This window comes from Aethalodelphis obliquidens, unplaced genomic scaffold (genome assembly GCF_003676395.1).
Source record: "Aethalodelphis obliquidens isolate GAN/ISIS:26980383/991018 unplaced genomic scaffold, ASM367639v1 scaffold2, whole genome shotgun sequence".
Lineage (NCBI taxonomy): Eukaryota > Metazoa > Chordata > Mammalia > Artiodactyla > Delphinidae > Aethalodelphis > Aethalodelphis obliquidens.
The window spans coordinates 62,044,293-62,068,811 of record NW_020837946.1 but is presented as its reverse complement, the minus strand read 5'-3'; the positions used below and the strand labels follow the sequence as shown (position 1 = coordinate 62,068,811).

Below are 24,519 nucleotides of genomic sequence, written 5' to 3'. Positions count from 1 at the left end.
GGCGGGGCTGCGGATCGTGCGGGATCTTACCTGGACCAGGGATCCAACCGCGTGCCCCCTGCAGTGGGAGCGCAGAGTCTTAATCACTGGACCGCCAGGGAAGTCCTCAGAGTTCCAGTTCTTAAACGATCTACTGTATTGTTTTCTCAACTCTAAGATTCCATGAATTTTTCACTTTTTTAAAATTTTACTTGTCATTTTTTTGAGGGGGAACTATTACGGATAATTAAAACAATTTTTTAAAAAGTATAATCTGAAAAAAGTCAACCACTTCACGTGAATGGACAGCCTAAGGAAGGGCTGGAAATACAAGTTCTGTCCAGAAATACTTAAATATTTAGCCTAATATCCTCCAAGGTCCCGCTGGCCATTTTAACCCAAACTCCTCGAACTGAGGGCGGGACTTCTCCGGCCTTGGGAGCCCGCGGCAGCAGCGCATGCTCAGAGCGCGGAGCCGGCTCGGGCCCGCCCGAAGCCCCGCCCACCCTGGCCGCAAGGGCTGCCGGGACAACCCCCATCTTCTTTAGGCGCGTTGGGCAAGCTGGCGACGCTAGGGATAGGAGACGTCGCTGTCGCTGTTAGTGACCCTGTGGCGCGTCTCTGTGGGACCGGGAACTTAAAGGTGAGCAACTCCAGGTGGCTAAAAAGAAGGTACAAAAGGGTCTGCTTTGCGTGGTGCGCGACGGCGCGTTCCCTTTCCTTGCTGCTTCACGCTGGTTGCGTGCGCTCCTCGCCTTCCTCGCGTTCGGGGCGAGCGCCTCGTGGGCCGCAGCCGGAGGCGGCGCGCTGGGCTGGGGAGTGAGGGGCGCGGGCAGCCGCGAGGTGGGGAGCCGGCCTCTGCGTTCCTCACAGGAGCTAGGGTTCCCCCGCACGTGGTTGGGGCACAGGCGACCGAGGGGTTGCTTTGGGACGGGCTGTGGCGGGTTCTTTGGACCCAGGCTGCCCGCATCCCCACTGCGTCTTTAAGGTTTCGTACCTCCACCGCTTTCCAGTGTCGCCGAAAGCGGATGTTTCTGTCAGACTGTGTACGTTTCTGGAGAGGTCGACGTGGGTTAAACGCCGAAGTGTTCCTTGGATCGTGTGGGACAGATTGGAGGCCGGGGAATCGGGGCCGCAGGTGTTCCCCTGGCGTCACTCTCTTGGGTTTTAAAGGTCCTCATTCACTCACATCAAGGCTTCTGAGCGAAATTGGAAAGTGAGGGTAATATTTCACTTCTAGTTGTATGTACATTCTGAGAAAGTATCTCATGAAGTTCCAAAATTGGGTAGGCCAAAGAAGTCTTACAAAGACGAAATAGGTCTTTTATCTCACCCTTTGTTTTATAGGGGGCCCTAGATCACAGTAATAACTTAGGAATTATGATCGGCAGCCAAAGCGTAAGATTGGCCAAATTTTGTAGTGAGATGTTGCACCATAGGAGGGCTTCCAGTGTGCATCCAGGTTGTATTGCATAGCAATTACAAATTGTAAAGCCATGCCTCCAAGAAGTGTACCAGTCATAGTTCATCGCTAGAGTTAATTAATGGCAGATATCCTTGATGAATTCTTTTAAATATACTGTTGTACACGGTGTTTGGATGGTTTTAATGGAGCACTAGAAGCAAGTGATTTGAAGTCAGGAGACTGTTATCCCTAGCAAACCAACTTCACAGCTTTATTTTTTCCTACAATGCTATTGTCAGGGATGTGAAACAGGAAACTGGCTGTAAGGTTAACCAATGTATTAGTAAATTAGTAGGCATATGCCCAGTTTAATGTTGTATTAGTGTCCTCAGGTTCTCAAATGATCATTTGCCTATGTTCCTTATCATTAGCATTTATTTAATCTAACCCTGACTGTATGTAGTGTTTGAATTTTTTTTACCTTAAAGTTTTGATACATAATCTTGTTGATAACAAGTTTTTGGTAAGTCAGCTATGACTAATTTTAAACGAAATTCGGCCCACACCAAACAAGACTGAGATCCACAGTAATATACTGACAGATGATGATCTACTTAAACCTGGTAATGATTGGTAAGTGGTTGAATGGAGATTTTTCCCTCAAAGCTTTCTAGATCAGCTAAATGAAGATAACCACTCACTTTGTTATAGAAGATGGAACAGTGATTTACTGGAAGGGGTGTGGATTATCCATAGATTTTCATCACTAATTTCAAAGTTTTCTTTTGTTGAAATTTGAGAATTGAGTAGAGAAATTGAACCCATGAAATTAAAAATTACTGATTTTTAGGAAAACAGTGGGATATTGATAATTTTAGAACATTCTTTTAATGGTCTTGAGTTTTACGTAAAAAGTAAATAACTTTTTTATGCCAATTTGGGAAATTTTACAGATAGCCAGAATGGCAGAAAATGGTGATAATGAAAAAATGGCTGCTCTGGAGGCCAAAATCTGTCATCAAATAGAGGTATGATTCCTGTGGTATTACACTGCAAAACCAGGCTCTTTGAGAGGAAATTTAGGGCCTCAAAAAAAATACAGATAGACCATTTAATTTCAGTATATTGACCTATTGAACTTTTGGGTTGTCTTTGATTCTTGGAGTTAGATAAACATACAGTAGTATACAGTTTTATATTGGTGGAGCCTGTTTCTGAAACTCAAGAACAAAGACATTTCAAAAGGTAACACTATAGTGTTAGTTAACTTTTTTCTCCTAGTCTGTAAAGCGAGGATAATAGTGTACCCTCCTCATAAGGTGGTTGTGAGGATTACATTAGTTCACAAAATGTAAAACATTTGGAATAGTGCCTAGCACATAGTAAAATAATTTTTAAAATCCTTTGTAAAATGCCTTCCCTGTTAAATAGCACTTTATTCTTGCAGGTCCTAGTAGTTTTTCCTGCCCAATTAGGTGTTCTCAGCCATTGTAACTTTTTAAAGGTGTTTTTTTGTTTGTTTGTTTTTTGGGTTTTTCTTTTTTTGGTGGTGTTTTTTCTTTTTTTTTTTTTGATGTGACCATTTTTAAAGTCTTTATTGAATTTGTCACAATATTCTGTTTTATGTTTTGGTTTTTTGTCCGTGAGGCATGTGGGATCTTAGCTGGAACCTGCAGCCCCTACACTGAAAGACGAAGTCTTAACCACTGGACTACCAGGGAAGTCTCAGCTATTGTAACTTTTAAGAGTATCTGTTTTCTCTTAACATTTTTTTTGAATTTAGGTATTGTATTTAAGTTGGTGCTTTACAGTATCAGTAATGGCTACATGGGAAATTATCTCTTAATTTATGTTTTATATTCTTAATGAGGAACTTCAGATCATATTGTTTGGTGTTTTTTTTGCAACTCTCAGAACTTTTTCAAAGTTGCACTTCTCTGTTATTTTAAATTTCCTGTGTTACAGCTTTTTTTTTATTAATTTCTTTATAATTGTGAAGAAAACTGTATATAGAAAAAGTTAATAATGTCCCACAACCTGCCACCTCTCAAATCTCACCCTCTTGAGGTAATCAAGGTTAAAAGCCTGATAAATACCTTTTCACAAATTGGTCAGTGCTCACAGTAACATAATTTTTTCCCTTTTCCCCCCACCAAACATAGGATGCATTATGGGGGAGTAGTTTTGTATCATCAGTAATTTACACCATCCCCTATTTGATATGTAGGACATATCCAATTTTTTAGCTGTAGTAATTCTACGATGAATATCTTTATATATAAATGTTACTAAACATGTTTATTGATTTCTCTAAGATAAAATTCCTAGAGGGAGATGTACTGCCTCAAGGGTTATACATGCTTTTTAGAACTTTTGATTTTTTTTTTTTTTGTGGTATGCGGGCCTCTCACTGTTGTGGCCTCTCCCGTTGCGGAGCACAGGCTCCGGATGCGCAGCTCAGCGGCCATGGCTCACGGGCCCAGCCGCTCCGCGGCATGTGGGATCCTCCCAGACCGGGGCACGAACCCGTGTCCCCTGCATTGGCAGGTGGGCTCTCAACCACTGGAAGGAAGCCCCCAGAACTTTTGATTTTTGATACTTACTGCCAGTTAACATCTCTACCTGCATGACCATTTCTCTGTGTTCAGGCCAATACTGGGTATTCTTGTCTTTAGAGTTTTGGCTAAATGCTTTTCATTGCTTTAAATTACATTTATTTGGTTAATAGTGAGCTTGAACTTTTTAATGTTTATAGTATATTTTTATTTTTAGTAATTAAAAAAAAATGTCCTTTACTGGGACTTCCCTGGCAAACAAGTGGTTAAGACTCCATGCTTCCAATGCAGGGGGCACGGGTTCCATCCCTGGTTGGGGAACTAAGATCCTGCATGCAGTGTGGTGTGGCCAAAACAAAAGTGTCCTTTACTCATTTTTCTATTAGGGTTTTCAGAGGTTTTTTTTCTTCTTTGTTGATTTATAAGAAGTATTAATAAGCTTTTGTGTTTGTCTTTTACTTTTTATGCTACTTTTGGCATTCCAAGTAGTCACACCTTAGTCTTTTCATGTATACTTTTTTCTTTGTTTTTATACTAAGGAAGAGTGCCTCTGTGCTTAAATTAGGTAAATACTCACCCAATTTTTTTTTAACCTCTTTATTGGAGTATAATTGCTTTACAATGGTGTGTTAGTTTCTGCTGTATAACAAAGTGAATCAGCTATACATATATCCCCATATCCCCTCCCTCTTGCGTCTCCCTCCCACCCTCCCTATCCCACCCCTCTAGGTGGTCACAAAGCACGGAGCTGATCTCCCTGTGCTATGCAGCTGCTTCCCACTAGCTAGCTATTTTACGTTTGGTAGTGTATATATGTCCATGCCACTCTCACTTCGTCCCAGCTTACCTAATTTTTTAACTTTTAAATTTTTCTATTTTTTTAAAAATTAGAGTGATTAATCAGATTATTCTAGTTTCTTAAATTTAACAATCTGTTCTTTCCACACTGACTTGAAATAAGAGGCTTTTCATATACCAAATCCTTAAATATGTTTTTGTTTTAAGGCTTTCTAATCTGTTGTCACATCTGCTAAATATATTGTTTCAATAATTATTTTTAGTTTTATCTTTCTGTTAATATGTATTATAAATATTACAGTGTATTTAAGAGAAAATGTTTATTGCCAGGTTTTTTTTTTTTTTTTTTAATATTTATTTATTTTGGCTGTGCCGGGTCTTAGTTGTGGCATGGGGACTTCTTAGTTGTGACATACCTGTGGGATCTAGTTCCCCGACCAGGGATTGAACCTGGGCCCCCTGCATGGGGAGCATGGAGTCTTACCCACTGACCACCAGGGAAGTCCCACCAGTTAAGTTTTGACATGTATTTTTAAGACTAGGACTTGGTGATGTAGTGGTAATTTTTTATACTCAGTATTATACAGTGCTCTGCAATATACTGTAATTATCTTGCAGTATTATTTTGGTGACTTCAATTTGCCACGCGACAAATTTTTAAAGGAACAGATCAAACTGGATGAAGGCTGGGTACCTTTGGAGATAATGATAAAATTTAATAGGTAAAGACCTTTTTTAAATTATAAGATTTTCTGCTAACAGCAAGTGCTACTACTAAGTTTTACAATGCTTTTATATATATATTTTTGCAGGTTAAACCGTCTAACAACAGACTTTAATGTAATAGTAGAAGCATTGAGCAAATCAAAGGCGGAACTTATGGAAATAAGTGAAGATAAAACTAAAATTAGAAGATCTCCAAGCAAACCCCTCCCTGAAGTGACTGATGAGTATAAAAATGATGTAAAAAACAGATCTGTTTATATTGTAAGTGGGCCTTTAATGCATATAATTATATCTTAAATTTATTTAGAAAGCACATAAGGTGGATAAGAATAAGGGCTCAGGAATCATAGCTTCACCACTTACTGTATATCCTTGGGCAATATTCTTAGCCTCTGTAAGCTTTATCTTCATAAATGGGGATAATATTTTTTACCTTATAGAACTGTTGTGAGAATTAAATGAAAAAACCCATATAACATCGGACAAAATCTTTGACATACATATTGTAAGTACCCAGTGCACATCAACTGTTCTTACTTATCAACAGCTAAACTTGTTAGCTGTTTTCTTTAGCACATTAATTTTTAAGTAGATTTTTTATTCTGCAAAAATTCAGACATACAGAAGTAGATTGAATATATAATGTACCATTATCCAACTTCAACAGTTACTAACGTGATTAATCTTGTTTTATCTTTGGCCTATCTGGATTATTTTGAAGTGAATCCCAGATAAACGAGTCATTTCTATTGCACTGGTCAACAATGGCTCTTAACCAGAGCTATTAAACATTTAAGAGACAGAGAAAGAGAGATATATATATCCTCGCTTCATTTCAAGACAAAATAAATCAGAATTTCTGACAAATCGTTTACTTGAGTTGTCATTTGTACATTTCTTCCTACTCTTCACAGAAAGGCTTCCCAATTGATGCAACCCTTGATGACATAAAAGAATGGTTGGAAGATAAAGGTCAGGTACTAAATATTCAGATGAGAAGAACATTGCACAAAGCATTTAAGGTATGGTTGTATGATGTAACAGACATTTTCTAGTAGAAAAATACTGGGGATGTAACTAAAAAAAAACCCCAACTTTTCTTCCACTTCTAATAGGGATCAATATTTGCTGTATTTGATACCATTGAATCTGCTAAGAAGTTTGTTGAGACCACTGGCCAGAAGTACAAAGACACAGACCTGCTAATACTTTTCAAGTAAGTCAACTTGCTGATGTTTTTTTTTTTTTGGCCACTTAGTTGTCTGGAATTGACACACTGGGGTAAGGAGTATAGCATAACATTCCCTACAGTAAGACCAGTATTTTTAGTATCCTTAGGCATCCTTTGAGAAATGCTTGAAGTTTGCTCACTGGAACTACTAGTCCTTTGAGACTGTAAGGAAGTGTTAGGACCTTTTCAAGCACGTAATAAGGGAGGTTAAGTTTTAGTACTTATTTTGCATGTGAAACTTATAGTTAGGCTTGATGATAAAATCTAAGCTTTTGGTGTGGTTAGAGAATAAATCACTGTACAATTTTTTTATCTATTCTCATAATCTATATATGCCTGTATTTTTATACAGTACAAAGGATTATTTAATAGAGATTTGAATCACATTCTTGGTGTGTGTGTGTGCACACCTGTGTGTCTAAAAATTAGGACAAACCAGGACATTTTCATGATATGGTTGTAGGGCCATAATCCCCTACTTTTGCATTGCACAGTCTTCTAAATGCTGTATACTAAATCTGATGGGCTTAGAGATGCACAGTGATAAATCATGCTGTCAGTGTTAAACTCTCAGAAAGATTTTTTTAACTTGTGATTTTCATAATTGCTCTTATTCTTGGGTCTCAGGGATTTCAGAATTTTTGCTTTTGTGAAATTAACACTAAAAAACTATGAAGCAAAGTAGTTGCATAACTTTTGGTATACTTTCTTTTTTCTATACATGAAAAGTGAAAATCAGCATGAGGTTCTTAGCGAATATAGGGTTTCTTTTTTGTGGTGATGAAAATGTTCTGAAATTCATTAGTAGTGATGATGTACAATTCTTAATATACTAAAAGTCATTGAATTATATGCTTTAAAAGAATGAATTTTATGGCATGTGAATTCTTTCTTAGTAAAGCTGTTATTTTAAAAAATAAGAGTGACTTCCTTAATGTATTTTGAACTTATAGGTAATTTTGTTGAGAATGTAACATTCATTCTTGTGCGATGTCTTAAATCATTCAATGTAATTTGCAGTCCTCTTTGTTCTCATGAACTTATTAGCCTTTATATTTTGTGTCCTTCAGGGAAGATTACTTTGCAAAAAAAAATGAAGAAAGAAAGCAAAATAAAATCGAAGCTAAATTACGAGCTAAACAGTAAGTATGTTGAGCTAATCATAATATTTTAGTTCCTTAAAGCTTTGACAGGTAAAATTATTGGTTCTGGGAAGTGAGGCTGATGATGAGCTCTGAAATGAGTACAGTAGGCCTTTCTTTTGCTAATAAAACATTGAGGTCTTAAGCTGCCTTGATAATCTTGGGGCCACATTGTGTTGCACTCTAGCATCAGACAGTCAGAAGGCCTAAGGACTGGCTTTGGTTATTAAGTAGTTTAGTCATCATGCTTAAGGTTAACTTTATCAGGGTTTAATTTTCTCATACATGAAGTAAATGGAAACGTTCTAATGATATTTTTACTTGTAGAGAGCAAGAAGAAAAACAAAAGTTAGCAGAAAATGCTGAAATGGTACGTATATATTACTAAGAAATCTGTAATTCAAATTGAGGAGAATAAAAAACCTGGGGACTTTTTAAAGAACATATGTAAGCAAGTCTACAGTTGTCATAGCACTGAAGTATTAGCCAAATATTGCCTAAAATTATTACTTATTCAGCGCAGTAAGATTTATATAATAACTATTATTTGCTGGAGAAGGTAAAATCAGAAGCCATTGTAGAACAAAGGATGATAAAGGAAAATGCACCAACTACTTAAACTGTTTAAACTTACACTACTTCAAAATAGCATTTTAGTTTCTAGCTTATTCCTTGTATGTGTGTGTGTGTGTGTGTGTATATATATATATATATATACACATATATGTATGTATGTATGTATAGAGAGAGGGAGAGGGAGGTATATGCCATTTCTGGTTTGTGGTTGCTTTTAAGAAACTTACCACCTTATATATTTTTATAGAAATCTCTAGAAGAAAAGATTGGCTGCTTGCTGAAATTCTCGGGGGACTTAGATGATCAGACGTGTAGAGAAGATTTGCATATCCTTTTCTCAAATCATGGTGAAATAAAATGGATAGACTTTGTCAGAGGAGCCAAAGAGGTTTGGAAATATTCATATGCTTTTAACCACTCAGTTTAAAAATTCATAGAAACTTATCTTTTAGAAGATGACATTAGTAGAAGAAAGCAATTTTTTGTTAGTATGTTTATGAAAATAGTTTCTACTTGGTCATTTACTTTGTTTTATTATTGCTGTAACTGGATGTGATGTCTGATATTTTCTGAATTGTGCTATAAATAACTGTTGGAATTAGTGACTTCAAGTTTTTTAATAACTTCCTGATGTTCAGTAAAATTCCCTGGCCTTTGTTTTCTGTCTTTGGTGTAGGGAATAATTCTGTTTAAAGAAAAAGCTAAGGAAGCACTGGATAAAGCAAAAGATGCAAATAATGGTAACCTACAATTAAGGAACAAAGAGGTCACCTGGGAAGTACTAGAAGGCGATGTGGAAAAAGAAGCATTGAAAAAAATAATAGAAGATCAACAAGAATCCCTAAACAAGTGGAAGTCAAAAGGTCATTAATTCTGATTTTCTTTGACTATTTAACTCATTTGCTTGGGTAAAAATTTTAATTGGTGGTAAAAGACATTGACGAGAGGTTTAAAACGTTACGGATTTCTCAATTTTGTCTCTACAGGTCGCAGATTTAAAGGAAAAGGAAAGGGAAATAAAGCTGCCCAGATTGGGTCTGCTAAAGGAAAAGTACAGTTTCAGGGCAAGAAAACTAAATTTGACAGTGATGATGAACATGATGAAAATGATGCATCTAGTAAGTTTTTTAAAGTCCTTTGATGTTCTCAGATTGTGATTGACCCTGGTTATGCTATTTTACATGTGGAAAACAAAGATGTTGGGAAGCTAAGTTTAGAGAGCCAGGTCCGTACTAAAGGAAAAGCGTTTTCTCATTGGTGTAGGAAAGTTGTTGCTAATCTGTTTAAACAATTATTTTTTATAGTTATGCTTAGTATTAAAATAGAGCAATGCTTACAGTGAACTTAATGAAAATTAATTGTCATTGTATAGGACCAGAGAAAAGAGCAAGAGAAGAAACAGACAAAGAAGAAGAACCTGCATCAAAACAACAGAAAACAGAAAATGGTGCCGGAGACCAGTAATTTAGTAAACATTTTTTATTCATTTTAATTAGATTTTAAGCTGCTTTTGTCTCTGGAGGCTTTTAAAAAGAAAACCGAATTAGGTCCACTTCAATGTCCACCTGTAAGAAAGGAAAATTTTTTTGTTGTTTAACTTGTCTTTTTTTGTGGTTGTTATTGTTATCAAAATGAGTATTTTTTTATGTATAATTCTGTTTGTGTTCTTTCAGATTATTCAAATATCAAAAGAAACATCCTTCCACTAAATTGCCTTTGTAATATGAGAATGTATTAGTACAAAGTAATAAAATGTATACTGCATAAAAATAAAATTAGTTTATTTTTTATTTTTGTGCCCAAAGTATTTGAGAATTTATCTTAAACCAGCATATTGGCTGTTGTGGTTATAGGCCCATCCCAGAGTTAAGTATTTATCTTCTAGGCTGGCTTTCTGTATTCACTCAAACAACTTGATAACATTAGAAGTAATTACTTACTGTGAAGTTTTTCAGTACTGAATGTAGATAAACTAGAATCAAGAGACTTACTGATTTTCTTTTATGAAACTTGTATGATGCCGGCAGGTCATATCGTAGCTCTACAAAACAAAAGCCACCTAAGGGTAAAAATTATACTTCCAAACATTTACCGCCCTTGACTTAAAAAAAAAAAAAGAAAAAAATTAAGGAAGTACTAAATGCTGATAAGCCAAACATTTCAGAGCTGTCACTTAATTTATCCAGGACTGATTTGATATATCCCCACAATAAGCCATGGCAAACAGCCTGGCATTTGTTTTGGTCATTTTTTTTTATATCAAAATTTGAGATTATGGGGAAGAGTATAGAAGGTTAACAAGTGGTCAAAGTGTATCCCATGAAAATATGATCGTATCTTCCTATTTTTAATTTCCTAAATAATCTATAGCTACCAATTGCACAACAACCATGCTTATTTTAAAAATTTCCGGTTTGGATTTTAGTAATGGTAGTAAGTAGCTAATTATTTTCTACTGAGCTCTCAAATGAAAAACCACTTTTCATATTCTTTTCTTCTAAAGGATAATGTAGGTTCTCAAAACTTAGCACTGATCAACTTTAGAGGGATGGCAGTAAGTCTACCTACCTATGCTTCATATTTTGCAACAAATTCTAACTCTCTAAATCACAGCTTTCAACTTTTAATGTGCAATCAAATCACCTTCAAATCAAATCAAATCCTGTTCAAATGCAGATTATAATTCAGTAGGTCTGGGTGCATCCTGAAATTCTTCAAGTCTGACAAGCTCCCAAGGGATGTCGATGCTGATGGTCCACATTTGAGGACCACACTTGGAGTAGCAAGGCTCTGGCCTGGTGTGCTACTATTGGAACTGTTCTAAGGTCTGCATGTTGCATATTATAATACCTTAAACTAGGTAAGGAGTGACAATACTGAATATACTAGGAAGACAGACTTTTACACATTACATTACTAATTATTATGAAGGCAATAGATCTAGTTATGTGGTTAACACTATTAGTACTAATCCAGTCAGTTTATTATTGTGTAAAATAATTTCCCCCTTATTGTACTCTTATTTCAGGCTTTTCAGAATTACTTGGATTATAGTTAGCTTCTAGTTACATGCTTTTCCCATTTTGATGTTTGTGAATATTATCCAGCTTACTAATAAAAATGTATCAAACATGATTTACATCATGTGGCTGATGATATTCTATCCCCCACTAAAAAAATTAAAAGCTTCATGTTATTTGACTCCAGGGACAATTAGAAAGTTGAAATAGAAGGGTAATCCAGGCATTATCTGGTGGTATTTTCCAGGAATGAATTTCAAACTAAGGCCTGACAAACTCTAAGCCCAAGCTCTTAAGTCACTGTGATGATTATAAGGTTCTGTCTGAGCCTGGAAAGAACAAATACTTGGGTGCCATTAAAAATTTTCAGTAAAATGCATAAATTGGGACAGTCTTGGGCAAACATTGATACCCTGCCTTTACTCCATTTCCAACCCACTACCAACCACACACATTTTGCCACACTAAAATACATGTTCTACAATATCTTTTCTCAGCACATGTAAAAATTCTGGTTAGGCTAATGCCTGTTGGCCTTCTTAGATAATTAGAGTTGAGATTTGTTTATGAGAAACATAATTGTCTTACCTGCAATAATATCTATCTTGATTTTCCATTCTGCAGCTTTCTTTTGAATATGCTGAACATAAAATAACATGTTAATGTGAGCTGATCTTTAAAGTTTTTTAAAAATTGCTTTTTACTAATACTTGATTTTCAAGCTTTTAAAATTTCATTAGAATTTAATTTAATTTAAATTAGAATTTTCATTAAAATTTTTTCAACTGGATGAATATTTTGAAAATACAAAACCAAGCCATTTAATGATCTGAGCCAAATTACATAATTAAATTCAAGTAATAAAGCTATAATTTCAGAAGTGCATCAAAGTAAATAATGTACTCATGGTTTCTGCAGCGTTATTTCATCAATATATACAGGTATCCTAGAAACTATTCAGCAGAGATCTATGTCCATGAGCAATTCAGTGGCAATATGGTACAGAGGTTAAGGACATGGTTTCTGGAACCAGACAGCCTGCATTTGAACTGAAGCTCTATTAGCTATGTAACCCTGAGCAAATTACGCATTTTTTGTGTGCCTCAGTTCCCTCATCCGTTAAATGAGGATGATAATGATATCTCATCAGATTGTTGCAGAATGTGAAAAGTGCTTGGAACTGTGGTGGCATACAGAGCAAGTACTAAATGTTAGCTATTTATAGGTCTAAGAATTTTGAACCAGTTCATAAAATTTTTGATTACTAACTTGTTATAAAAATTGCTTTATGAATTAAAATATATACACAACACTCCAACATTAATAAAAATGGAAAAAAAAGTTGCCCATAATCCCCTAAGTAAATTTTATGCATAATTGTCTAGAACTACTGTAGTAGAGATAGCAATATTTGGTATAAGCATTTTGTTCATGTTGGTAGTGTTCACAGTACTCAAACTGATTGATAAAATACTCAACTATCCCTATGTTTGAGGTTCAAATATTTCCATTATAAACAATACTGACAATATGTTTGTGCTTGTAGTCTGTTCTTGAATTTAATAAATAATCCCAGTTCTGGGCATATTTTTCCCCCTACTTTGAGATCTAAAATTTCTGTATAAGGATATAGACTTTAATACAAATAATATTATAATTTAATGGAATACTAGGATCTTGGTAAATTTTTGAGAAATAAAGTATGATGACATTTCTTTGCTATCTGAGCCCTAAGATTAGTGAAAGAGGTTTTAGATGTTAGATTATACAATGGAATGTGGTTGGTTCTGGCAGAGATGTCAAAGAATAAATGGGGTAAGCTTGGGATAAACGCTGAAAGAACAGTGCCTGGCCTACCTACTTTGCTTTAACTATAAGCCAAGAACTAAATTCTCACAATGCCTAATGAAAGAAGATATGGCAACAGCCGCAAGAGTCATCCAGATTATTAACATATCTGCCAAGATACGCTTATATTTTACCTAAGTATTTCTACCAAAAAATTCTATCAAATGCACCTCTATTATGAATAGAGGGCCAAGCACTTTTAAAAGACAACGGTCTACAGTTAAGGGGTCTGAGGTTAGCTTCAATAACAATGTTACTAGTTATATAGAATACTTAAAACAAGCAAAACTATCACAAAGCTTAGAGCAGATATATCTACAGCATAAACTAAGGACTGTCTTAGTATTAGAAGTTCATTCATTATCATACCTCCTTCACAGTATGCACAATACACACCAGATTAATTTCTCAAATTATTTAGTTGCTGTGCTAATGGAAATACTTCTACACTGCCAAAATAAAAATGGACTTAAGTAAATATTTGCTTAAAATTCTATTAAGCGGATCCAATACAATGCTGATACTGCTGCCTCCTGGTGGTGGAACATGGCAATACCAAACAGTGAAGATGGGAGTTCCTTGACTACAGGAATTCATTCAATTAATTAGACTTTGCTGCTTAACTGCACTTTTTATTGGCATATTTTACTTGGTTTGCATGAACTGTATATCAGTAATATAAAATTTATGTTATGCCAAACTGCAGAAGAGTTCATAGCAGGCCTGACTGCTTATCCTTAGAAAGGTCTACGTGTTAAGTTTGGCCTTTGGCTAGAGTATGGGAACTTGGATTTTGGGAGAGTTTCCACTCCCCATCCCTTAATAATAGTGGCTCACTGTGCTTAAAATGTTTATGGTGAGTACCTGTTTTGTTACTGGGAGTCTGGAATTTGGGTATGTGCCAGGCAGGGGGTGCCTATGTGATGAGTACCCAATAAACACCCTTGGCACCAAGATTACAATGACCTTCCCTGGGTGACAACATTTCACATGCCTTGTCACAAAACTTCTTTGCTGGAAGAATTAAGTGCATCCTGTATGACTTCACTGGGAGAGAACTCTAGAAGCTTGCACCTGGTTTCTCCTGGACTGTGACCAATGCACCTTTCCCTTTGCTAATTTTGCTCTGTATCCTTTAGCTATAATAAATCCCAGTCAAGAGTATGATGATATGCTCAGTCCTATGAGACTTCCTTGTGAATCATCAAACCTGAAGATGATCTTGGGGACTTCCTCAACACAGGCTTTTTAGATACCAATAATTCCTGGTGTTTGTTTTCACTTACTGAATGGGGATTTATTTACCAGTAAAGTCATGTTGTGTTCTACTCCTTACCTGCAGGTACCACTACTAATTGTTTAACAGTATACAGGCATACCTCGGAGATATTACAGGTTTGGTTCCAGACCACCGCAATAAAGTGAATATCACAAGAGTGAGTCACCTGAATTTTTTGTTTCCCAGTGCATATAAAGGTTCTGTTTACACTATACTATAGTCTATTAAGTGTGCAATACTTTATTGCTAAATAATGCCAAAACAATTATAATAATATCAAAGATTATGGATCACCATAACAAATATAATAAAAAAGTTGGGAATACTGCAAGAATTACCAAAACATGACACAGAGACACAAAGTGAGCAAATGCTATTGGAAAGATGGTGCTCACAGACTTGCTTGATGCAGGGTTGCCACAAACCTTCAATTTGTAAAAAATGCATTATCTACACAATGCAATAAAGCAAATGGCAATAAAACAAGGTATGCCTGTATATATTTTTAGCTATGTAATTTTATATATTTTTAAAGGTTATTAGATTACCATATATTCATAATTTGTTTCCAACTGAATTCAAGTACACTGCATTTATACAAATAAAAGATTTTTCCTACAAAACTACTTTAAAATCTCTTAATACGTGTCTGATTTAAAACAACAGCTAACATGACAATTGCCAGACACTATTTAAGTGCTTTATAAATATTAACTCATTTAATCCTCACACCAACCCTGCAAAGTATAAGGTGCTCTTAGTTCCTCATGATGTAAGAGTATAGGTGAGTATAGGTGAGTACAGGGTAGGTGACGAAAATGAACTCAAGTACCTTGACCAAGAGAAGACAGCTGGGAAGTAGCAGAGTTCAGATTTGAATCTAGGTAGGCTGGCTCTATAGTCTGTGTTCTTGATCACTATGTTAAACTGACACTAAAAAAAGGTACCACCCCACCCCCAATTTTCTGGAATACATCCTACACAGCCTTATGTGTTATGTGCTGACAGTGAAGAACAATGGAAGAAGTGGGTTCTGAACTCAGATCAGTTTAGCCTCCCAGGCTCAGTGTTCTGAAAAACCAGGCCACCCTTGCCTCCCTTATGCACACCAGGCCACACCAGGACACTGGGATGCACCAACCAGGGCTTACACAGGCAAACAAGGACATACTGGAACCACCGTTACACCTACTCCTCTATTCCTGAATTATATAATCACTCTCCTGTTAACAGCTCCTGCCTGAACAAACCTTTGACAAAATAAAGCTAATCACAAATGCTAGCTAGTTAAAGGGAAAATTTATTTTCTAAGTGCCAGATGTTTTAAAAGTTCAGGAGAATTAGATACCCTGGTATTTAGTATTCACAGTAAATCCTTAAAATACTGTCATGAATTTAAAAATAAATGACACAGAATATTATGATGATTTGAACTTACTTCTCTAGTTGAGGATTTGTGTAAAGAATATACTGCTGTTCTTGCCATTTCCAAAGCAGTCTTCAGAAAGGCCATATCTGTCCCTGTTAAGAGTAGCAAAAGCCCCTATTTACATTATATACCTGTTATCAAAATAGAAGATTAAAGGAATACTAGGTATTTAGAAACATTTTTTTCCAAACTCCAAAATAGCCATTTCAAATTCTGTAACAAGACAGAGTACAAATAACCAAGATATCTAAATATCTTTTAAGGTTGATGGAATAAAACCAGAATTATACTGTCCCATTTAAATAAGGCTAAACTTTAATATTATATTCCAAATTAACAACTTTCAAAGAGGGCAGAAGCGAACAAGTAAAGTAGTAATCAGAATGGTGGGGGCAGGTGGAGGGAGAATTTTTTAAACTATGCGTGTCTTTTCCTCTTCTTACTGACTTCTTACCCTCCTTGCCCCCAAAATACATAAAATAAATAGCCACAGTGAATCACTGTTACTGATGGACACACGTTGAAACCTTCAAATGTTGAGACATTAAAAAGAGGTTCTAAAAATATAAAAGCCTTTATAGGGTTCATACTCATTCATAAGGGTTAGGTAAATCACTCTAGAAAGCAGATGAAGAATAAGTAATAAGTGGATACATTTGTTCATTTAGCACAAACTTATGAAAACAAAGATTGAAAAATTCAATTCCCTAGCCATGCATTAAACAAACTGAAATTCAAACTGTAATAAATATACAGGTAACAGATTGGTTTATTTAATGAACAGTGATAAAATCACTTAACCCAAACAATCAATGAGAAAATGGTTTTTAAAACTTGCTTTTCTACAAAGACACCAGTACACATGATTCTTATTACTAACCTTTATTATTTTTGGTCCCAAAGGGAGGATTCATAATTACTGTATCAAATGACTTGGACATTCTGTTAGATAATGAGCACACGTCACACTGAACCATGTCAACATTTGTTAACTCAAACTCTTCTACATTCCTATTAAATATTTCCAATGCATCTTCATCTATGTCAAATCCAACACACAACCTATAAATATAAAACACAAAGTGACTACTACTTAAAGCTCCCCAGTCAAAACAACAACAAAACCAAAACCATGTACCTTTTTAACCCAACTGACCAAGTGACAGTGAGTGTTGTCTTTTAACAGCATGATTTCCCAAACTGTCAGGGGTTGGAAACTTGGGTTCATATAAAAGAGGGGCATATGACTTCTGCTGTTACTGTTTTTTGTTGTTTTGTTTTTTTTTTTAGTTTGTTTTGATGTTCTGCCCATTCTAAATGTACTCAGTATTAGATTCTTGCTCCTCTCATCTCACACTATAGAGTCCCATAAATATAAGTCAGTTGATTTTATTTACTCTTCTTATTAAAACCATCCCATACCCAAATAGTATGTACTGGATCACATACCCTGCTCCCAGCATTGCAGTTCCGATGCTAAGCACTCCACAGCCACATCCTAGATCTGCAACCACTTTATTTTCAATGTCATCATATGTGTTATGAATTGTATAGAGCATACATGCTGAATGATCAGAAAAAACATATTAAGGAATAAGTAGGCAAGTTGATGAACAAAATCCAATTTGTGCAAATGACTCTTTGTAAAACAATTTCTTATCTTTCATTATTTAGACCTCCCCTAAATCGTGTTCCAGATTATTAAAAAAATAGTAAGGTATAATAACTTGGTATGTAGTAAGGATAATAACACATACCAGTGGTTCCACCAAACTAGTCTCTGCTGACAATGCCAAGAATGACAAAACTTTGAGGTAAAATGAGAAAAATAAGGTCAAAATGTTTTATTTTTTCTCAACCTGTTCAAAACATTGCCATACACATATACATATATCAGTTTTTCTTTGATGTTGAAATTTCACTTTTATGAAAGGATGGTAAGAGTAAATAGATTTAAAAAATTTCTTTCCTTGGACTTCCCTGGTGGCGCAGTGGTTGAGAGTCTGCCTGCCGATACAGGGGACGTGGGTTCATGCCCCAGTCCGGGAAGATCCCACATGCCGCGGAGTGGCTGGGCCCGTGAGCCATGGCCGAAGGGCCTGCACGTCTGGAGCGCTCCGCAACGGGAGAGGCCACAGCAGTGAGAGGCCCGTGTACCGCAAAAAAAAAAAGAAAATCTTTCCTTGTCAAAATATAGACCTGGGAACCCTATGTCAGTTTCCAAAATTGTTGTGAAATTTTACTGATCTTTGAAATCTGTAAGTCTGGGAACCACTAATACTGAACAAGCATTAACATTAAAACAGAACTTTTTTTGCAGCAAGTTTGTCACCATAACACAGGTACTGTAAGTTCAAGCTAGAATGGGAAAGGAAAAGACCTACATCCACAATATAGCCTTTAGACGCATATATTCACACATATATATTCATGATCTACAGACACATGTATCAACTAATGAGACCTGATAAGAGAACTATTGAGGAGCAGAACAGAAGCTGCTGAGATGAGAAAGGGATCTTTCAAATACACGAAGGTTGGGGCTATACTGAAGGTTAAGCATGAGTAACTTCACTGATACCTCCCTGTGGATATCTGAACCCACCAAGGGCTGCTGGCCATCACTGATGCCCAGGATCCAGAGGTTTTATCAAAAACACAATTACAGGGATGTGTCAGGCTGACTGTGCTGTTCTGATTATTGCTGCAGGTGTTAGTGACTTTGAAGCTAGTATCTCAAAGAATTAGCACAACCATGTGTATATTACACACTGGCTTTGAAACAACTGATTGTTATTTGGGGGAAAAAAAAAAAAAGGATTCTACTAAGAAACCCTGCAGCCAGAAGACATTAAAGAAATCATTATCTAAATTGAGATAACTGGTCTTACCTCAGACACAATTTTGTGCAATTTTTGGTTGGAATTTTGGTTGGAATTATGACAATATGTAAGTGCAGGTATACTTTTTCCTTGACTTTCTTTGGCAGCTTAGAAACAGAACTATGTTGAAGTTAGGGGGACTCCTCCTTGCAGATGTTCCCAACAAAATTAATTTTCCTAAGACTCCCTCAATGACTTTGGTAATATGTTTATTAAATATAAATGGTTTTTCCTGTGTTCTTTTACTTCCAGTATCAATCTCTCACATCAAGCAACACTGCTGATTCTCTGATCATTTGTTAAAATTGAAATGCATCCTCATCTTTAACATAGCACCTATTATGGATTTGTTAAAACTCAGTCCTTTCACTACCAACTCTAGTAACTCATTTCCAGGGCAGAGTATAACGCGTAGGAATCCTCGTACTGGCAATTCGTTACACCGGGAAATGGATCCTTATTTAGCAAGTATTTACTGAGCTCCTGAGTGGTACCAGGAACTCTTCTAGGCTCTGGGAATTGTGTGAACAAGACCAGCACATTTTTGGCCTCAAGGAGTTGATAGTGTAATAAGATTAACAAACACATTAAAAAGTGACAGTGTTGAGGGGTATGCAGAAAAACAAACAGTAAAACGATAGAGTGTCTCGTGCTTGGGATGTTTTCAGGTGCAATGTCAAGGAAGTCCTCTCTAACGCAACGTGAAATCTTAGAGCAGAATTCCTCTAGACTTTCTCTGTATCCAAATAACTGTTCTATTTTCACAATGGAATGGGTAGACAGGACTAACCTGCGAGACAAGGGCATGGTCAGCTGCCGCCCTACCTGCAATGTGCGGCCTGGTTGGATACTGTTCTAGAAGGAGCTTGGGCTTTTCGAATCCATCCACTTGTTGCAGGCGACTCTCTAGTTCCTTAAGCCTTAATTTCTTCATGTTTTAAAAAGTGTGCGTTCGCAGGGTTTAACGGCGCTGGATCTGCAGAGAAACCTACTTCACCTGGATCTCCCCGCCAACTCCGATCCCCCGCCCCTTTTTCAGGGCCGCGGGCTGAGGGCCAGGCTGGGAACGCAGGGCGCGAAAGGTACACCCGGCTCAGGCGGTTCTCGCTCTCCTTCCCGCGCCAGCGGTGGGCAGAGTCCCCGACCAGCCTTCGGTCCGCCTCCAGGGTACCCCGCGCTGATACTGGACTGGAGTCGCCGAGGGCTCCTCATGCCGCGTCTCCGCCCTTCCACAGGCTGCTCTCGCCTTGCCCGGGACCGGAAGCGCCCTCACGCACGCGCACACGCGTCCGCCATCTAGCGGCCCCACGCCGAGCTGCAACCGCGGCCCCGCGCACGGTTTCCGATGGCAGCCGAGCGCTTCCTTCGCCTCCACAGCGGTGCGGTCGGCACCCGCAGGAAAGCCGGCCTTTCTCGCGCCGCAGGGGCCGGCCCCTGCCACCTGTCGCGTGGCCACTACCGCCTAGTGTTTCCTTGAGTACCGTCAGGTCCTTGAAGGAAGTGGGGAGAAAGAGGGTGAAGGTGAGGGTGAAAGTCACGGTCGATTTGTTTTAATGCCCACTGTGGTCCTTTCTGCCTCCTGTCTCCCAAGCTCTCTCTCAAAGAGTAGCAACCTCCACTCACCTTTGCTTTCTTTGCCAGTCGCATGCCCTACTTTGTTTCCCTCTTTTTAGGTCAACTGTGTCACTTACCTCAGCTCTTACAGCGTGGTGATGTCCGAGAAGCCCAAGCAAGAGAGAGTTTAGATTAAGGAATGGGAAGTGGTGTCAAATGCTGGAAAGAAGTTAGAAGCTTTCATAGAGTAGGAGCAGAAGCTGAGTTGTCGCGGTTGGAGAACTAAATGGAAGTTAACTAAATGGAAGTTAAGGAATTAGAAAGAGTAAATGGGAACAATTCTTAAGAAAAGTGGCTAAGAGGAGTGAGAATGGCTGATGCTTAGTAAGGTTGGGGGAAGTTATTTATTTATTTATCTTTTAACTGATAGAAGGATTTGTGAACATACCTAAATTCAGACAGAATAGAGGTAGTTGAGAGGTTCAAAACGCAAGAAAGAGGATATTGGATGGAGTTAGGATCCTGAAAAGGAATGATCCAGTGCTTAAGTGAAAGGATTGCCTTTAATTTGGGGAATGGACCCTTCTTTTCATTATCAAAGGAAGGGGAAAAAAAGGAGTGGATGGATGAGGATGAAGTAGAGTGGTGTCTGAGGCTGCTACGTCCTATGAAAAACAGAATTCAAAGTTATTTGTTATGAGGATTAAATGAGTTAGTACATGTAAAGTTCTTAGCGCATAAAGCTAGTACATAAAGTTCTTTGTCACATAACAAATGCCCAGTAAATGTTTGGCGGTGGTGGTATCTGTTGAGAGGAAGGAGCTAGAGTGAGCAGTTTGAGCTAGATGGATGATGCAGACTAGCCGAGTATATGGAAGGACAGTTGACCCATCTGAGGCAAAGGCTTTTTTTTTTTTTTTGAGGTAATTGCAGATTCACACATAATCGTAAAAAACAGCACAGAGATCCTGTGTATCTTTTACCCCGTTTCCCCTAACAATAACATTTTGCACAACTGTAGTACAGTATCACAACCAGTATATTGACAAATACAGTCAAGACAACATTTCCATCACCTTGAAGATCATTCATGTTGCACTTTTGTAGCCACACCCACTTCACTCCAGCTCCCCCACTCCCTGTTTAACTCCTAGCAACTACTTTCTTTCTACTTCTTTTCTCCATTTTTAGGATCTTGTCATTTCAAGAATTTGATATAAATGGAAGTATACAGTATATAAACTTCTGGGACTGGCTTTTTTTTTACTCAACATAATTTTCTGGAGATCCAAGTTGTGTGTATCAATAGTTTGTTCCTTTTTACTGCTATGGTATGGATGTACCAGTTTGTTTAACTGGTAGAAGATAGATATTGAAGAATATCTGGGTTGCCTCAGCTTTTTGTCTATTACAAATAAAGTTGCTATGGAAACTTCTGTAAAATTTTTGTGTGAACCTAAGTTTTCATTTCTCTGGGATAAATGCCTAGGAGTGCAATTGCTCAGTGCAACTGCCCTGTGGTAATTGCATGTTTAGTTTTTCAAGAAACTGTCAAACTGTTTTCCAGAGTGGCTATAACATTTTACATTCCCACCAGTAATATATGAATGATCCAGTTTCTCTGCATCTTAGCCAGCATTTGGTGTTACTACTATTTTTAATTTTAGCTATTCAGATAGACATGTGGTGATATCTCATTGTGGTTTTAATTTCCACTTCCTTAATGGCTAATAATGTTGAACATTTTTTTTCATGTACTTTGCCACCTGTATATCCATTTTGGTGAAATATCTATTCATTTCTTTTGCTCATTTTCTAGTTGAATTATTTGGTGTGTTTTTGTTTTGTTTTGTTTTTTAATGTTATGTTTTGGGATTTCTTTATATATTCTAGATACTAGACCTTTGTCAGATATGTGGTTTCCAAGTATTTCAGTTTGCAGCTTGTCTTTTAACTTCTTAGAATCTTTTGGAAAACAAAAGTTTTAAATTTTGGTGAGGTCCAATTTATCAAGTTTTCTTTTCATATATAGTGATTTTTTAGAAAATTAATTAACTAATTAATTTTTGGCTGCCTTGGGTCTTCATTGCTGCGTGCGGGCTTTCTCTAGTTGTGGTGAGCGAGGGCTACTCTTCATTGCGGTGCGAGGGCTACTCTTCATTGCGGTGTGCGGCTACTCTTCATTGCGGTGTGCGGGCTTCTCATTGCAGTGGCTTCTCTTGTTGCGGAGCACGGGCTTTAGGCACGTGGGCTTCAGTAGTTGTGGTTGACAGGCTCTAGAGCGCAGGCTCAGTAGTTGTGGGCTTAATTGCTCCGCAGCATGTGGGATCTTTCCGGACCAGGGATCAAACCCATGTCCCCTGCATTGTCAGGTCTATTCTTAACCACTGCGCCACCAGGGAAGTCCCTCACATATACTGCTTTTAGTATATGTGCTGCCGAAGCGAGCACCATATACTGCTTTTGATGTCAAGCCTAAGAACTCTTTGTCTAATCTCAGAACTAAAAAAGATTTACACCTATGTTTTTATTTCTTGGTAAAGGTTTTATGATCTTCCATTTTTTATTTAATCCATTTTGAGGTATTTTTTTGTATAAAGTGTCATGTTTAGGTAGAGGATTTTGTTCCCTTCCCTATGAATGTCCATTTGCTTCAGCACCATTTGTTTAAAGGGCTATACTTTCTCCATTATTGTTTTTGCACCTTTGTGAAAATTCATTTCAGTGTATTTGTTTGGGTCAATTTCCGGGTTTTCTAGTCTGTTCCATTGTTCCGTGTATTCGTACATCCTCCAGTACCCACAGTCTTGATTACTGAAGCTATATAATACACCTTGAAATTGGGTAGGCTGATTCTTCCCACTTTCTTCTTCTTTTTTAAAAAAAATTTTAATGATTTTTTTGATGTGGGTCATTTTTTGAAAGTCTTTATTGAATTTGTTACAATATTGCTTCTGTTTTGTGTTTTGTTTTTTTGGCTGTGAGGCATGTGGGATCTTAGCTCGCTAACCAGGGATCGAACCCACACCCCCTGCATTGAAAGGCGAAGTATCAACCACTGGACTTCCAGAGAAGTCCTTATTTTTCTTTTTATAAAGTATTTTAGCTATTCTAATTCCTTTGCCTTTCCATATAGATTTTATTTTATTTTTTAATAGTTAATTAATTAATTGGTTGTTCCAGGTCTCAGTTGCGGCTCACGGGCTCCTTAGTTCCAGCTTGCTGGCTCCTTAGTTGTGGCTTCAGGGCTCCTTAGTTGTGCATGCCGTCTCCTTAGCTCTGGCATGTGAACTCTTGGTTGCGGCATGCATGTGGGATCTAGTTCCCCAACCAGGGATTGAACCCAGACCCCCTGCACTGGGACCGTGGAATCCCAACCGCTGCACCACCAGGGAAGTCCCTCCATATAGATTTTAGAGTAGTATTGTCTATATTACAGAAAATGTTCTTGGTATTTTAATAGGAATTAGGTTAAATCTGCATTTCAGTTTGTGAAGAATTGATATGTTAACAACATTGAATCTTCCAGTCCATGAACACAGTCTCTTTTCATTTATTTAAGCCTTTGATTTATTTCATCAGTGTTTTGTAGTTTTCTGCATATGTGTTCTACATATTTTGTTAGACGTACACCTAAGTATTTAATTTTTATTTTGCACAAGTGTAAGTGGTATTGCATTTAAAATTTTGTTGTCCGTGTGTTCATTGCTGATATATAGAAATATTGGGTTGGCCAAAGAGTTCGGTTTTTTCTATAAGATGGCGCTAGTATCTCTTAGTTGTCTTTAACTTCATTCAAAGTTTTGTTTTTGAATTTTGTTAGATTGCATTGTGACAGCTGTCATATCAGCATGAATTTTTTAAAAAACTTATCAAAATTGGTGAATTTTTATGTAGCCATTTTAATATTGAAGATGGAAGAAAAAAAGCAACATTTTCGGCATATTATGCTTTATTAATTCAAGAGAGGTAAAAACGCAACTAAAACACAAAAAAAGATTTGTGCAGTGTTTGGAGAAGGTGCTGTGACTGAATGTGTCAAAAGTGGTTTGCCAAATTTCATGCTGGAGATTTCTCACTGGATGATGCTACACG

General features: G+C 37.2%; 2 protein-coding genes across 8 annotated transcripts; one reads left to right on the top strand and one right to left on the bottom strand.

The window, feature by feature from the left end:
- Positions 1 to 462: 462 nt before the first annotated feature.
- SSB (small RNA binding exonuclease protection factor La) lies at positions 463 to 10,202 on the top strand. Of its 5 annotated transcripts, none has more exons than XM_027128820.1 (13): positions 510 to 622; positions 993 to 1,195; positions 2,338 to 2,412; positions 5,356 to 5,459; positions 5,550 to 5,724; positions 6,378 to 6,485; positions 6,579 to 6,679; positions 7,765 to 7,836; positions 8,164 to 8,206; positions 8,660 to 8,800; positions 9,089 to 9,275; positions 9,399 to 9,530; positions 9,785 to 10,202. In XM_027128820.1, exons 3-13 carry the CDS (start codon positions 2,347 to 2,349, stop codon positions 9,874 to 9,876), a joined length of 1,221 nt encoding a protein of 406 aa, XP_026984621.1. In that variant the 5' UTR covers positions 510 to 622; positions 993 to 1,195; positions 2,338 to 2,346; the 3' UTR covers positions 9,877 to 10,202. The 5 variants fall into 5 exon arrangements, with proteins under 5 accessions (XP_026984604.1, XP_026984621.1, XP_026984612.1 ...); XM_027128811.1 differs by having other exon boundaries at positions 993 to 1,201; XM_027128803.1 differs by lacking the exon at positions 993 to 1,195 and having other exon boundaries at positions 463 to 622.
- On the bottom strand, positions 9,877 to 20,113 carry METTL5 (methyltransferase 5, N6-adenosine). Of its 3 annotated transcripts, none has more exons than XM_027128896.1 (7): positions 19,696 to 20,113; positions 17,438 to 17,552; positions 16,869 to 17,050; positions 15,998 to 16,080; positions 12,021 to 12,072; positions 10,404 to 10,471; positions 9,877 to 9,977 (listed from the first exon to the last, which is right to left on the bottom strand). In XM_027128896.1, exons 1-7 carry the CDS (start codon positions 19,802 to 19,804, stop codon positions 9,939 to 9,941), a joined length of 648 nt encoding a protein of 215 aa, XP_026984697.1. In that variant the 5' UTR covers positions 19,805 to 20,113; the 3' UTR covers positions 9,877 to 9,938. The 3 variants fall into 3 exon arrangements, with proteins under 3 accessions (XP_026984697.1, XP_026984702.1, XP_026984713.1); XM_027128901.1 differs by having other exon boundaries at positions 10,404 to 10,453; positions 19,696 to 20,110; XM_027128912.1 differs by having other exon boundaries at positions 19,661 to 19,775.
- Positions 20,114 to 24,519: the final 4,406 nt, after the last annotated feature.

Excerpts from the sequence above, each read along its gene's own strand:
- SSB (XM_027128803.1), top strand. The coding sequence starts at position 2,347 with ATGGCAGAAAATGGTGATAATGAAAAAATGGCTGCTCTGGAGGCCAAA. Across the intron at positions 6,486-6,578 it reads CATTGCACAAAGCATTTAAG|GGATCAATATTTGCTGTATT; the intron begins GTATGGTTGTAT and ends CACTTCTAATAG. Across the intron at positions 9,276-9,398 it reads AAACAAGTGGAAGTCAAAAG|GTCGCAGATTTAAAGGAAAA; the intron begins GTCATTAATTCT and ends TTGTCTCTACAG.
- METTL5 (XM_027128896.1), bottom strand. The coding sequence starts at position 19,804 with ATGAAGAAATTAAGGCTTAAGGAACTAGAGAGTCGCCTGCAACAAGTG. Across the intron at positions 17,051-17,437 it reads ACTGCAATGCTGGGAGCAGG|GTTGTGTGTTGGATTTGACA; the intron begins GTATGTGATCCA and ends TTATATTTATAG. Across the intron at positions 9,978-10,403 it reads AGTTTCATAAAAGAAAATCA|GTGGACATTGAAGTGGACCT; the intron begins GTAAGTCTCTTG and ends CCTTTCTTACAG.